Source organism: Dermacentor albipictus, chromosome 4 (assembly GCF_038994185.2).
Source record: "Dermacentor albipictus isolate Rhodes 1998 colony chromosome 4, USDA_Dalb.pri_finalv2, whole genome shotgun sequence".
NCBI classification, from domain to species: Eukaryota; Metazoa; Arthropoda; class Arachnida; order Ixodida; family Ixodidae; genus Dermacentor; species Dermacentor albipictus.
In genome coordinates, this window is record NC_091824.1 from 126,740,344 (window position 1) to 126,755,134 (window position 14,791).

At 44.0% G+C, this 14,791-nt stretch overlaps 2 protein-coding genes and 1 non-coding gene across 3 annotated transcripts in view; 2 read left to right on the forward strand and 1 right to left on the reverse strand.

Annotated features, from left to right (window-relative positions):
- The window catches only part of LOC135899530 (uncharacterized), a 388,013-nt gene that overhangs the window by 164,914 nt on the left and 208,308 nt on the right, over positions 1-14,791 (reverse strand). Inside the window, exons 9-10 of the mRNA XM_070537559.1 lie at positions 8,604-8,720; positions 6,445-6,497 (exon numbers count right to left, since the gene is read on the reverse strand). Coding sequence (XP_070393660.1) covers positions 6,445-6,497; positions 8,604-8,720 — 170 coding nt within the window. The remainder of the gene's footprint in view (positions 1-6,444; positions 6,498-8,603; positions 8,721-14,791) is intronic.
- LOC135899528 (cell adhesion molecule 4-like) overlaps positions 1-14,791 on the forward strand; it is a 441,441-nt gene that overhangs the window by 80,285 nt on the left and 346,365 nt on the right. The gene's annotated exons all lie outside the window — the stretch shown is intronic.
- LOC135899618 (U2 spliceosomal RNA) lies at positions 6,892-7,084 on the forward strand. Its single transcript, XR_010563662.1, has one exon. It is a non-coding gene; the product is annotated as a U2 spliceosomal RNA (small nuclear RNA).

Genomic DNA, 14,791 nt, shown 5'->3' on the forward strand with positions numbered 1-14,791 from the left:
TTGACATCTTATTTGAAATCAAGAAAAAGAAATGGGCATGGGCAGGACATGTAATGAGGAGGGAAGATAACAGATGGTCATTAAAGGTTACGAACTGGATTCCAAGGGAAGGGAAACGTAGCAAGGGGCTGCAGAAAGTTAGGTGGTCGGATGAGATTAAGAAGTTTGCCGGGGCGACATGGCCACAATTTGTACATGACCTGGGTAGTTGGAGAAGTATGAGAGAGGCCTGTGCCCTGCAGTGGGCTTAACCAGAATGATGATGATGATGATGATGATGATGGCTGAAGACTTGCATACCATACCTCTGTGTTATTATGTCCAATGATTTCCTGCCTTCTACCAGGTGTTTTCTAGAATATTTCTTTATACTTGAGATGTTGTTCTTGTGTTTCATTTACTTCATTTTTGGTTTGCTTGTCTCCGCTCGTAGTCCTTTATTATGTGTTCCTGCATTTGATAGGGAAATTTGCGTTGTCAATAATTTTTAAAATTTTTGGCGATTCCGAGGAACTTGCTTTGATGGAAATCGATACGTTATAGGCGATTAGGCGCAGGCCCTCTTCTGTATATTTTTCAATGCCAGATGAATTAGTAATTGTTTCCAAGAGACCAGCCAAAAGAAATAAACTTGGTGACTGGTATTTTCTCTCATAGTCTTACATGGCCTCCAGAATTGCTATAGTGCATTGCTCACTAGTAAACAGCACAGTTAGTGGACGTAAAAAGAACAGCTACATTCAAGTTCAGCGTATTCCGCAATTATGGACAAATTTTTGCCAGAAATAAGGCCTATATTAAATATTATTGCATGTATTGTTACACACTACAAAAATTACCGTCCTCCACATTCTGACTTTTTTACCAATGGAATGTATCTTCCCCTTTAGGATAGGAATAAATTTTATTTGTCCAGCGGTTATTGATGTTGGTGCCCGGGGCTAGGCTACCAGGGGTATACTGGCATAGTGTACCTTTGAACAATTTATATATGATCAAGGGTGTCTGTACGATTACTTCTCAATAGGCGAATGCGCAAACAAAAGCTTTGTTGCTGTGGAACTTCAGTTCTTCGAACTGTTTTACACACTGCGCCAGCGAACATAAAACCATACCTGAACTACGGCGTTATTGTGTAGCTATTATGGTGGACGCTGAAATTGACTGATTTCTTTTTTCCCGATGTCATGAAACCTGCAATAGCTCAATGGGTCCTTTCATGATGTCCAGTGACGGTTCAGTGAAATATTGATAACATTTTAGCAGCTCTATTGGGAGCTCTCAGGTTGATTCATAAAAAATAATTACCAGTTTTCTTTTTGTTTTAACGTTGGTAAAACTTGAGTTACGTTTCTCTACATCCGTTGGTTGTAACTCAAACGTGTAATTTAATTCTGCGAATTTGCCATTTACGTCGCCTTAGTGGAAAGCATCGATTCGATTTTGTGATTAAAGGCCTAAAGAGAGCCATCAATAGCCTTATACTGGAGAGAAAGTGAGAAAGAGAAGGGATCTCAATGAGCTTAACTATAGGTTGCATCTGACTTGTTACCTTACACTGGCGGAGGGGGAAGAGGGCAGTGAGCAAAAAAGAAATGCAGAAAAAAACACAAGGGATGAGCGTGAACCAACATAACAGCATTCACAGTGCAATCATTGATGGTTGGAGAGCTCAATCAACTTCGAAAATTGCAGCAGTACTCTTGTAGCCCATAGCGCGAATGACGATAGAGGCCATGGTCCCAGTATTTATTTTTCTGCAAAAACCTTGCCGTCCATTCGTCCATTGTAGCGGCACGTAAAGTTTTTTTTTTTCAAAGGAAGGAGAGTAGATCGGGTTATGTTTTATGGATTCATCGCTATGACAAACGCTGCACGAGGAACTTTCCATCATGCTGACACAGAGCAGCGGGCGTTCGTAAAACCTTCTCCCAGCTACAAGTGACACAGGAAAGCTTTATGGCATTTGAACAGACCAGCTATGTAATAGACGAAAGATAAGTGAGCGGGCTGTGTAGTGGCGTCGTGAGTTCGCACATTCTGGGGAATTTCAATCTCCTGATGAGATTGATCATGAATCTCCGATGAGCAAGCATGCGAAGTTGCCACGCTGGATCAGGCCTTCACAATGGCACCTACACACACTGGACATTTTGGTAGGTGGAGCGCGTTGCTTTGTCGACTCTTTCGCAGCTAAGGATCGTGCAGTGATCTGGCAGCCACTTAAATTTGATTGTGCTTAATTTTTTAAAATCCGACTGTTCATATATACTGCAGTATTTGGAGGGCAGCCTTGGAATCACCGAATGTGACCTACCAGTTAAGTGACTGTTTATGTATGCAGTTAGCAACGCCTCTGATAGCCGCCAGTTCCAATTCCGTTAATATCGTGGTTTGGAAGCAATTGAATATGATCCATGCCGATTTTGATGGGCTGATCACGGCACGGACGAGCTGGTTGCAATAACCAAGCCATCTGTATATGCATGTACGCATTCAGATTATGTGTAAATGCTTGAAGCTGAGTTGTTTCACAGCCACCAGAGGCAAGTCCATCATCTGTCGAATCAGAGGAACATCACAATTAATAGGGGGCTGTCTGAGGCACCACAAGGTGGTCGATGGCCGAGTAGCGCGCATGAAGCCTGCCGCAAGTGACGCACTGTGAGCAGCCACAACGCTGGAAAATGCAGCACGTGGTACATGCGTTGCTTGCGGCACTTGCATGCTTGCGTTGTAAGTATACTGCGGCACACGCGGTAGTTGTTAGGTGGTGAGACTGAAATCAGGATCAGTGGCGCACGTAAACTGGGTGTTTCTACGGCTGCTTGTGAAGATATCGGATTATTTAGGCAATGACAATCGTTACGACTGTGGAAGCGCATGCGGGAAGGGAGAGAAACCCAGAACATGCCACCGTACAAGTAATGCACGCATCGACACGCACCTTTCATATGTCAATCGGTTGTTCAGATTTCAACGCTGAAGTGAAGTTGCTTCGGACAATTCACTGCTGAGTCTGAAGATGATACAGACGCACAAAGTCATGCTACCCATGAGCATGCAAAAAAAAAAAAATCAGGCATCAGCTCGACAAGTTGCAGGCACAGCGGCGAAAAAGCGCCTGCTCATCTCTTGACCCTCGAAAGCCACTGTCACGTGTCTGGAGAGCTTTACAGTTTTTTCGCTTCTCCCAACAATAACGTCACCTCTTATGTGCATTGGCTTTCAGTAGAGAAGCCGCTGGTGATTTTGCGTCTCTGACAAATTTTGTATGGAGGTAGCTGGCGAGATATATTTCTAGACGGATCAGTTTTACACAATATCAAACGAGATTCAAATATGGGCGTGCTGTTTTCTATCGAGCAACTTCAAGCCACTTTGGCTTCCTGCCGATGGCAGTGACGGAGTAACATGTGCTGCCTTAGGCCAACTCGGCCAGCAACCATGCCACTTCCTCAGTCAACGAGTCCTGGCATATACGGTACTGTTTCGCACGAGCGTAAATGTAGTCGCCTGATGAACCATGGAAAGTATCCAGTCAACCTATCATCTTATTGCACCATCGCACACGCGAGCCGTGTTGGTGAGCTGATGGAAGGTATGGGGCTTACATGAGTGGAATGGTACCCAGAACAACAAAGCATATATCCTGGTGCCATGGCTGGTTTTAAACGTGACAGCTAGCACGTCAGTCAACGTCACTCTCTGGTGTCCTCTGTTCAGCAAGCAAAATCGTAGAAGCCTCTCTCTGCAGCACTTTTATTGCGATACCAATTATATGGTCCCTCCAGCCGAATTTCTGCCGTCGCCATCGCCTGGAGGATACGTATAAAGTCCAAGGGCGATAAAATTGTCCCCCTCGTGGTGTATGTTGCATGTGCGAATGAAAGTGTGCGAGCGTGAGCCGGCGATGTTGTTCCCCGCAACGGCGAAAAGCGGGGAACAAGTGCGCCGCTTTCCGTCGCGCGCAAGACTTCCGCTGGGGAGGGTAGGGAGGTGAGGCGCGTTGTACTTCGGGCCGCTGTATCTTGAAAGCCATCTGCGAGAGGTACAGTGCTCGCACTGCGCTTTTTCGCCGCGTCGTTCACGTTGATGTGAGCGGCTGCACAAAGGTCAATTCACTAGGTGCTAGTGCCGTGTTTGCTCATTGCAGCATTTTGACAGTGAGCTTCCGCGGTCGTCGACTGAGACGTGTTCATGTCGGCTTGTGCGCGCATGGCACCAAGCATGTTAATTTAGTTACTATGCCTATATTTACAAGTTTACACGGCCGATAAAGCTACTATCCTTACTTGGTATAGCTATCCAGTAATTTTATATCGCTATCGATGCTCCACCTTTCGGGTGAAACTGCGAATTTTTTCTTGACATGAACGATTATGACAACGTCACTCATGACGCAATGCTTGATGTGCTAAAAGCTACAGAATTTGGTGGCCTTGTTTTTCGGTGGGTACGAAGCTACCTAAACAGAAGGTCTGTCTTCGTTCTCACCGAAGATGGCCCGAGCAACGAGCATTACACCACACGTGGTGTTTTGCAGGGTGGGGTTTTTAGTACCACTATTTTAAACCTCCCTCTTGCAGGACTAGTAGAATCGCTGCCACAGACGGTTATCGTATCAACTTACGTAGGAAATATCTGCATTTCGGCATGAGGCGTGATGGTTCTCCAGCTGCGTCGTATGGGGAGTGTTTCTCCAATCGGCCCACGTATGGGGAGTGCTTAACGTCTGCTTCACTTCCACCAAGCAAGGTTGGCCCGGCATTGCACTATCTTCGGGATTTTTTTTTCTGCGCACGGATATGATCCGGGGGGAACGAGTCCATAACAGCTTCGCTATAAAAAGTAATTATCACGTAGAAATTCCAATGCGGAACCAACGATTTGGAAAAGCTTATTATTTCATTGACACTTTATTTTCTTCTTTAATTTCTTAAATGCACTCGGTTTATAAAAAGTCTTGTTAGATGTCAAATGTCACCAGAAAGCCCAATTGTCCTGAATGTCGAAGACTGCTGGAGCGGAAGCAAATGTTCTAACAAAATTGGTGAATGTTTCCCAGTGGTGTTTTCTTTGATTTGTGATTAAATCAAGAAGGCTAGCCTTAATACCTCGCCATCAACCCCAGCCGCTAACCCTATAGTCGCACAGAAATTCAGACGCCTAATTTTATGTGAAGTCCTCATTCTGCAGCTTAGGCTCAACATTGTTCCAAATAGTAAGAGATGTAGACGTATTTCATGAAGTTTTACTTAATACAGAAAAATGTTTTTCATCATGCTTAAATAATTACTGAGGCTTTCAGCCAATGCACAGTCAATAACGGTGGAGTGCTTGTACGTTGCTGATAATGCTTTTGAAGTACGATTCATTTTCGTTTTTCTATTACGATGTCTGTTGATGTTTGTTTTTCATTGCAGTTACCTTATGTTCTCTTAATATATATCAATGTTTGCTGTGCAAGATTTGTGATTCATCTTGCATATTACCTATGTTTTCACTCTATTTTTATTTTGTGCTTGTTTTTTCTTCTTTAGTACGATAATAATTTGTGACGAATGCCTCCCCTCCCCCCACCCCCCTGGTAATACCCTCGTAATGAGGGCTTTTGGGTGTACCTTGAATAATAGTAAAAAACACATTTTCACGTTCAAGTAAAGAACGTTCTGTTACTTCTGTAATGTGAAGTCATGGTAGCAAAGGCGAGTAGGCTAGTGTTAGCAAAAGGCGGCTTTAATTTTATACGATCTTACAGCATTTTTTAAAGTCTCACAGCAACGTATATCCAAGAAGATTACATCGTTAATATTTGGCGTACCCTTCTTAAACTGGCATTCCTTCATTCTTCTCGAGTATACATTTGAAGCCCAGTGTAATTATACTGCAAAGTTGCCAAAACGCTTTGATGCTGTTTCCGAGGATATCGTTACGTATTTACACATATCTACCCGTAAGCCTATCGAATCGCTTTTATGGTGTGGTGTTGTGCACTGTTTTGTCATTATACATTTACGTTGTCCTTCCTAAAGTTTGTCGTTAGACACTCGGCCTTTTTCAACGGTGGCGCGACCGCGATTTGCGGCTTATCTCCCTTCCCTGCAATAAGACTTTCCAGAACTTCGCCAGCGCAAGGAACAATGGAGAAAATAGTTGACTTCAAATTGAATTTTACGCTGCACCCTTCTAGCCGTATCTGTTGCTTACAGTACGTATAATATGTTTGTTATATAAACTACAATTAGTTTCTTCTTTTTTTTAATTCTCATGTGTAAAGGATTAGTTGTGGTTTCGGCTACAGCTGTATCCACACAAATGTTTTCGATAAGAATGCCTATCATCACCTATATATCTTCTCTGAAGGGATTAGGTCTGTTCTGTTCCTAAAAAGACAGGGTGTTGTACACACCCTGACTCAGTTTCCAAGCGTAAGATACATACCTCGACTGGTAGCAGAGGTTGTGGATGCGGCTAACTCGAAATACCAGATAACCCTAAAAAAACGCAGAAAGAAAAGTTCAGATATTTTATTTTTTTTATGTGAATTTCATGTGTGCACTCAGCACCTTTAACTAAACATTGTAAGGATATCCAGCTTCCTGATCAGAAAAATTATGAGTCATTACACTCTGTGAATGAAGGCGGATTACAAGCTAAGCTGTTAAGCATACGACACAGAGGTGACAAGAATTTTGAACATAGGCAAGGACTCATTTACCGCGATTTTTACATACATTCGCGTGGACGATAGGACCGCCGCCCCGTGGAGACGGAAGAAACTAGCCATGCGTGACGTTTTGATGGGACTGGCATCACGGGAGAGCGGAAGGAATGGACATACGCAAGCGCTTGAAACGCCGACAAAGATAGGGCGGTGTGAACGTAGACATTGCCGACGCGGTTCAAAGTGGGTCAAAGGCGGTGAAATTATCTGTTCTGATCAGCTTGATATTTGATATGGGTTGTATTTGGATCCAAGAAATTACTTATTTTTGCAAGTTCGCGAAGCGCTTGATGCCTGCTTCACCTCCGCCGCAGGTCGGCCCGGCATTCCACAATCTTCTGGATCGGCCCACGGTTATTAGTCTACAGACATCGATCGGCTGGAAACTAGCCATACACAGGTTCGCTGTAAAAAAGCTTGTAGACCGCTTTTTTTGTTCGTCTTTCATAGCTTTTTTTCGAAATTTGCATTTGCAAGTGTTATCTATCCTGGCAAAAAGTGAATATTAGGGCCGTGTTGTTTCGTTGGGGCAAAAATTATATGCATGATGGAGAAACAATCAATTAACAGAAATTAGTAGAACTGTAAGCTCTTACTGAACTGGCGAACCTTGTAACCTTTTTTTTCGTATGTTTTTCTATGCAGACCTCAAACCTCAGGCTATGACTTATATTTGTTTGCACTTGGATTATTTAAGTACTGTTAACAGAACTTTCATGTGCGACTATAGCATTGCAACTTGTGCTCTCACTGTTTTCCACAGCCTCATGTTACAAAACCTTTCAGGCTATAAAATTATGCTTTCCTCGCATATATTGACTTTCTTCTGTGACGAGTGCCTCGGGCTATTTAAGCTAAATATTTCGAGCTAAAGTTATAGCTTTTGTTGACCAAGCTTTGCAGTAGTGACACATATGTCCATTTCGCCATAATTGCTAAAATATATTAGATAGCAACCAATATTTTACTATCAAGGTCCGATTTATTTGGGATGATGTGATTGCAGAGTTACAACCAGCAAGAGCTCAAAAGGTGACCGTTTGGTAGGAACTTCCTGCCTGGCCCTTGTTTTGAAATCCATGTAACTCATAATCGGGCCATGGAATGCATTGCTGTTCTACTTAACATTTTCAGCAATAATTTTTTCCATGATGCCGAATCCTATCAACTGCAAAATCAGCACACATCCCTATACATTTCAAATGGATGGATGCATGAGAAACTTTAATGAAAGTCCTGCGATACGCGCCTCAGAGTGCGGCGGGGTGCTCTCACGTTATGACAGTCAGGCCAAGCCCGACTGCCGCATCGTGGGCCCTCTAGACAGCCCATAGTTGCGCCCCGGCATCGGTGCTCTTAATATCGGAGAGCCACTTGTAGTATGTTTTTGTTTTTTTGTTTTTTTTGGAGCGGGAGAGAAGGGAGGAGAACAAATTTTTAGTAAAGGTGTAGGTGTACAGGCTGACTTTTAAACTGTATTTAGAGCGTTCTCCGTGAATTTCGGTAATCATTGGACTGGCGAGTATCACGCAAATCTCGATGTCCGCAGCTACCGTGAAGCTTGTAGGGAAAGGAATACCATTCTGTCACCAATAGTTCATTAATACTAACCAGAAACAGTCTTCGCAGAAACACGCAGCATACATGAAAAGGCTCCTGGCTGGAGTCTGGTGCTGTCAAGTACCGCCTACTTCAGTCTTCTTGCAGCTAGGGGCCCTCCTTTGTTTGGCAGCCACGGGTTCGCATTTCCAACTCGTCGAAACGCTGAGTACTACTGCCTTTGTTTGAGGTCCGTTATATTTTTTCCATCGCAAAGGAAAAGCTGCCGAATTTACAACTGAACAGAAACTAAGGAAACAAAGCATGACAAAATTACCTTGATTATTTGTTTCTTCTCCGCCGGGAGTCCACACTCCTGCTGCGTCGTCAGCCTTCCTTGTGCAACACCGGCGCTTCTGCGTTGAACCGGCTGGCCACGTACAGTTGTCGGCTCCTGAAGGGTAAATGTAAACTGCGTATAACGCAGACCATGGCCACATAGGCGCACCATGTCGCTCGTTTGCAATATTCAGGAGATGCTATCGGCTTTGGGCTCATATGCCCAACAGTGGTGCTCCGCGTGCTTTTGCGAAAAGTGGCCCTTCCTTCCTCTGAGTATCTATTCTCTCTAACGTACTCCCATATGTATTAATTGCTGACTCATTACCTCTTTTTAATGAGGGAAGGGTATGCCGTATAAATATTCTTGAAAGGCAAGCTCTCAACAGGTTACCAAGAAAGAAACTGTTGAGGTGCTTAAAAGTCAGCACGTGATCCCATTTGAGTCAAAAGGCCTTGTCTTCTTCAATATTTGCTTGAATACTATCTTATTAAAAAGACAATAAAATGCACTTTCTGCAGGAGAGCAAGCCTTGACCCTGCAATGCTATAAGACATCAAGGGCGCCAGCTCTTTCGGCATACAGGGAATAGCAGCACACACAATAAGATTAATTAGTCATAAGATATCCGTAGGTAATCAAATCGTTAGCTTTAAACATACCTGCTCCGAAAGTATAGCATATAATTCATTCCTGTTGGGTGATGCGCACAGAAAATGCCACAGAAAGCACTTTAATTGAAATATCCTTAACGCTTGGGCTAATACCTGAGGAATCAATGTCGTGGTCCTTTAGAGCCAAAGAGAAGACGCTGCCCATTTAGCGGAACAGCTGCTGAATAAACAATCATGTAGAGAATGTGAAGCAAACTTGGTTGTGCTTTCGTGACTCGAAGTCCGCGATGTGCATGCCCACGCGTAAGACGCGTCAGAAAGCGTATCGTGTCGTGTACTTAATTACAGTCAACAGCACTTCTTGCAGGCTGGAAACTTGTCCGGATAGCCGGAGTCAAATACGAGAGAAACTCCAGGGCCATGCGATGTCATCCCTTATAAAAGAATTCCCTGCGTTTGGCTGTTGAACGTGGCATCAAACTGCTATGCAGCGACTAATAACGCCAGTACCAATTATACCAAGTTTCCACGTTGGCGTTGACTGTTTGTTCTAGCCGCGATGCTTCTTGCGAAAGAAAAAAAAGAAAGTGATTTTTTAGTGTCAGCTGCTTCACTTTCTTTTCCTTAAAGACCCGTGTTGGAGTGGTACACAAGACGTGGGTTTTACACAATGCAGGTATTTACAGCAGGTGACAGTGTTGATGGGCAGGTTATAGAGGCGATATGGTTTAAAAGGGCGTTCCAGTCAGCTGCTGCTTGTAAACAAATGAATTGGCAAAACAGGGGTACGAGTATGTCAGCGCGAAACTTGAAGCATATGACCGTTTCGAGGGGATCTTCGTGGTGGAAGAGCGAAAATGTATGGTCCCTGTCTAAGTGGTGAATAGTAGAACTTGTGAAACAAGGCAAGGCTGGCAGTGCGAGGGCGAATAGAAAGATCAGACAAAGCGGACTAATGTTTCAGAGATGTAATTCCAACGTTGTAGGAGTATGGAGAGAGACTGAATCCGGTGGCCCTGTTTTGTAGAGATTCGAGAGCATTTGTTAAATATTCTTGACAAGGTTGCAGATGACCGATGCGTATTCTCATTTAGTTCTGATAAGTCAAGTGTATGCTTGTAATTTAGCATGGTGTGGGACGTCTCACTTGTGACGCTTTAAGAAGCTTGGTGTTTTATTAGTCGATGATATTAGAAATAAAATAAAAGGAACTGACAGATGGAGTAGCACACGTGGTATAAAGGTTAAATGCAAATGCTAGGATTTATCATGCGAAATAGTGATTACTGAGCATTTATGTGACCGGACAATGTCAACTGCAAAGTTAAATATTGTGAGCAGGAAATGAAGTGTACGACGTCGGTGAAAGGACATATACTTAGATTTGTTAGGGTTTACCGTCATGAGCCACTGCAAACACCAATTTTGCCCGTTAAATCAGGTCTTCCTGGGGGAATCTTTGGTCAGTTGTCGCCTCACAAGTTATCAATCATCTGCAAAGGAACCCGTCGTCTGCTACGAGAGGAACCGCGGAGAAGTGGTTCGCTCGAATGTCGCGCGCATCTGCGAGCATGATATTGATAGTTGATAGGGAAATCGGGGTTTCTTTGGTTGTTTTGCTGGCGAGCGTTTGCCAAAGACAACGACGGGACGGGAGGAAACGGCGCGGCGCTTTCGACATGAGCGAAGGCCAGTTCCGAAGGCATTTTAGGCGCCCGTAAAACAAGATGCGGTGAACTTGCGACGAGCTAGAATATCGTAGGCCACAAGACACTGCGACGTAAGTGCTGTTCGCGCTACATCTTCCTTTTTTTTTTGCTACTGCTTGTTTTGAGCAGTGCGTCTGGAACGTAGTAGCTATTGGGTTGTCGCAACCGTCGGTCAGTCGCATCATTAGCGCCGTCGTTGGGTCATTACGGCTGAGGAAAGAGATAAAGGGGTGTGACATTCCTCCCCGCGCTGCAGGAGAAAGCCGCAGTCAAGAACGCTTCCTTGAGCGCGACAAGATTCTCGAAGTTGAGGGATGTATGGACGGAACACTCATCGCCAGATGTCCAAAGACGGCACAAAAGACGTTGATTGAAGAGCTCCATATGCCCAGTTGCACATATTCCTGTTTCGGCATTACTCCAATTGACTCAGTCACACATGTTTAGAAGATTTCCAGATTATCTTCAAGTTTTCACACATGCATCTGTACACAGCGACGTTCAAGGTGCCTCTGCAGCTTTTTTCGGCACTTAGACTCAAGTCAGGTATGTATTTCATATACCCCAACCAGCCTCGTCCACAAATGCGTAGTTAGCCGTGATTAATGTTGCGCTGAAATACGTGCGGGAGGAGTTAACCTCATCGAAGATTGCCATCTTTACGGACCATAGGAGGTTGCAACACACTCAGATGGATTGTGCAGTTGTGCGCAACCTTACCCACTCTGCAAACAAAATTTCATCACGTGGTGTATCTCTCATTGCTCTATGGATACCTTCACACGTAGGAATTGCCGGAATTGGAGAGGCTTATCGACTGGCTTCAACCTGCGCTCACGACAACTGTGTCTACCCTGAAATATTGTGCAAGCTTGATAACTGTTGTCTACTGAATCGTTGCCACCTACTCAAGCGGTATCGACACCAGCGAGTCGAAACTAGAAGGTTCCCACCCCGTGTTCGCGGTCGAGGCTTGCCTCGTCTCACTAGACTTCAACTACTCAAGCTAGGGGTTGATTGTGCTAACATGTGCGAACGTTTATGTCGGCAAGGACGTGTGGCCAGTCCATCGTGTACGTCATCCATCGTGTAGCTGGGCCTCTGACTGCATAGCACGACAGCCTGACAGTGCTGAGGGATCAGGGTTTGAAACCAACCATATGACCAAGTTGGGTCATTGAGTTTGTGACGCTGGGTACCCATGTGCCGCTCTTCAACGAACCTCTTTCACGCCTACTTGAAGCGCTGTGTGTGCCAATCAGTCTTTACTGCTCTTCAACCAACGTATTTGATGCAAACTTGGCACACTGCGTATATGCAGGTGGGCGAGTGCTGCTCTAAAAAGACAAAAAAAAATCCCTTTAATTTACATGATACTCGCGGAATCAAACCATCACCGATCACAGACATTACAGCGGCGCTTATTGACGGCGTAGAGTGCGCAGTGTGAAGTAGCGTGCTGCAGCAGCAGCAGCAGCAGCTGTGCCGCGAGTGGGAGAGGAGCCTGCTCCATTGAAAACGAGCCGCTGCGGTCTTCTGCACAGCGTGCTGTTACATATGAATGTCTAGCCGCTTGTAATTTCGGGAGCCATTTCAGCATCTACGTATCACGAGGAAGCGTTCAGCGCGGAGCGATGAAAGCGGAGGGTCACGTAGCAATACGACATGACAATAAAGTGAAGTGTCGCAAATTGTGATGAATTGTTTCGCGTCGCATTCTGGGGGGAATCGCGTGGTCATTGCTCAGTCTGTAAGTGGAGGAGGGTAATGATGTTGTTGGCCGCAGGCAAATCGAGTCTTGCAAGGCGCAGAAGAATTTATCACTCAGCCTGTAGAACCAATCGCTTTGCTTAGCCTTTGTTAAATAATTGTTCTTACGTTGATGTTGGCGATGCCACAGTTGTATAAACCGAGACCCAAATCGAGCTTGGTTAAAGTTACCCTTACAGTCCACAGCCGCGCGTAATTACGACAGCCATAGAAAAACTATCATGTTGAGTCCTTTAGAACTGCGTACTTCGCAATAAACTGGTAATTTATATTCGCAGCAAGAGCTTCGACATTCGATTAGGGCACAAATGTAAGTGCAGGTGTTAAAGAAAAAAGAAGAATGGGGGAAATAGTGATTTAAGGGGAACATGGGGATTATATAAAATATTCCAGAATAAAACTGATTCGTTCAAATGAAGGGTCCGTATAAGCTTCGGAAGCAAAATGCGCGACGTTCGAGCTGATCCTGTCGTGCAATTCGATCAGTATTCTGGTAATCTTTTTAGAACCAGACATTGCTTGCAGACAAATAATTACCACAGATTCAGGGTCAGCTAGCTGCAAACGAATGAGTTGCGCGGTCTCACTCTAAGAGGATTAAAACCTAAATCCTCGAGTGACAACGTCTAGCTTTGCAATTTTTTGTTCTTTGGCTCAAGTCAGACAGTGAAAACGCGGCGCTTGCTTTTGCAATTCGTGCCGTTATACAATCCTCTTAGACATCTCACGTTTTGAATAATGTACGATAGCAATTTTTTTGTGATACTATGACAGAATACGCTTCATTAGCTTGGATATGTTGCCCGAAGGACTAATTTTACCTACATTACTGTTCACGAAACCATGGTATTTCTCTCTGCAGCTTTTATTGAACTGCTATGGCAAATGTTAAAGCCATTCTTTTAGACTGACGTCACCTTTAAGGATCACCGAGATTGCGACTTTTTATGATGCTTTTTGTGAGTGCGTGTGCATACGCGTGTGCGTGGGTGTTTAAGCGCGACTGCCATTGCAGTGTTGGTTGTTCGCGAGTGAAGCGTTTGGAACTTGGTACGCAGTACTGCCACAGACTGGCAGTGTTGGAGCTCACATTAATGGCACAATAAGAAAAAGAACTCGCGTGGCGTTAAATTATGGACAGGTATAAAATACAAGACAAAAAGGAAAGCTACATTGACAAAAAGAAATAGAAATTTTCTGTTTTCTCTCGTTTTCCATTTTTATTACGTAGAATACACTTCGGCAGAAAAAAAAACCCCTTAATTTCTAAAGGTTTCTTTTTCTGATTATGCGTCAGTTTTTCGTAATTTCAGAGAATGGGTCGCTATGCAGATAGTGACAGATTTGTGGTTATAGCTGTGCGCAAAATGACATTGGCGCTCTTTACTATCTTCAAATAATATTTGCGCGCAGCTTCACAAGTCACCTAAGTATCGTCAGATAGATCTCATGCATGCGCTTATTGGTCTTAATTTCGGAAATAAATATAGGTGCTCTCCGCCATAGTAGTGACATTGAGTGCGTGGCTATAAATACTGGTTGGTTTGCGAAGTGCCGGCTGTCTTCCTGCAACTCTTATATGTAGCCTGCTTACCTTAATGCATGCGTGTGTAAGCTGTTGCAATCACATCACAGAATTTGACTTCCGTGTTCCATGAAAGCTACAGTCATGAAAGAAGCAAAACTTACTCGCACAATACAGTAAACAATCATGCGGAAAAAAGTTCTATAAAATGACGAAAAAAGTGCCATCTGCACAAAATTCTAGTGAAACTACAAAAAAAGTGAGAAACAACAAACCGAGAATACAGAAAAAATAAGTATGTTAACAAAATTGCCCCATTTTCAGCTTTTCTTTCGCAAAACAAGTTTTGAGTGTATTGTGAGTTATTATTTATTCGCAGCCATGTTTTCCTACTGGGTTCAACCATAAGAGGGAGTTGGTAAGAATCAGAGTTATGAGTGATAGTTCTTCGAAATCTGGGCGTATGAATGCCATTCTTGTTTAGCGCAGCGTTGGGGCCATTTGTGCCGATGAACCAAAATTGGCCCCCGCTATTCGCCCGTCCTTAAGAACCAGACGAAGTATTGC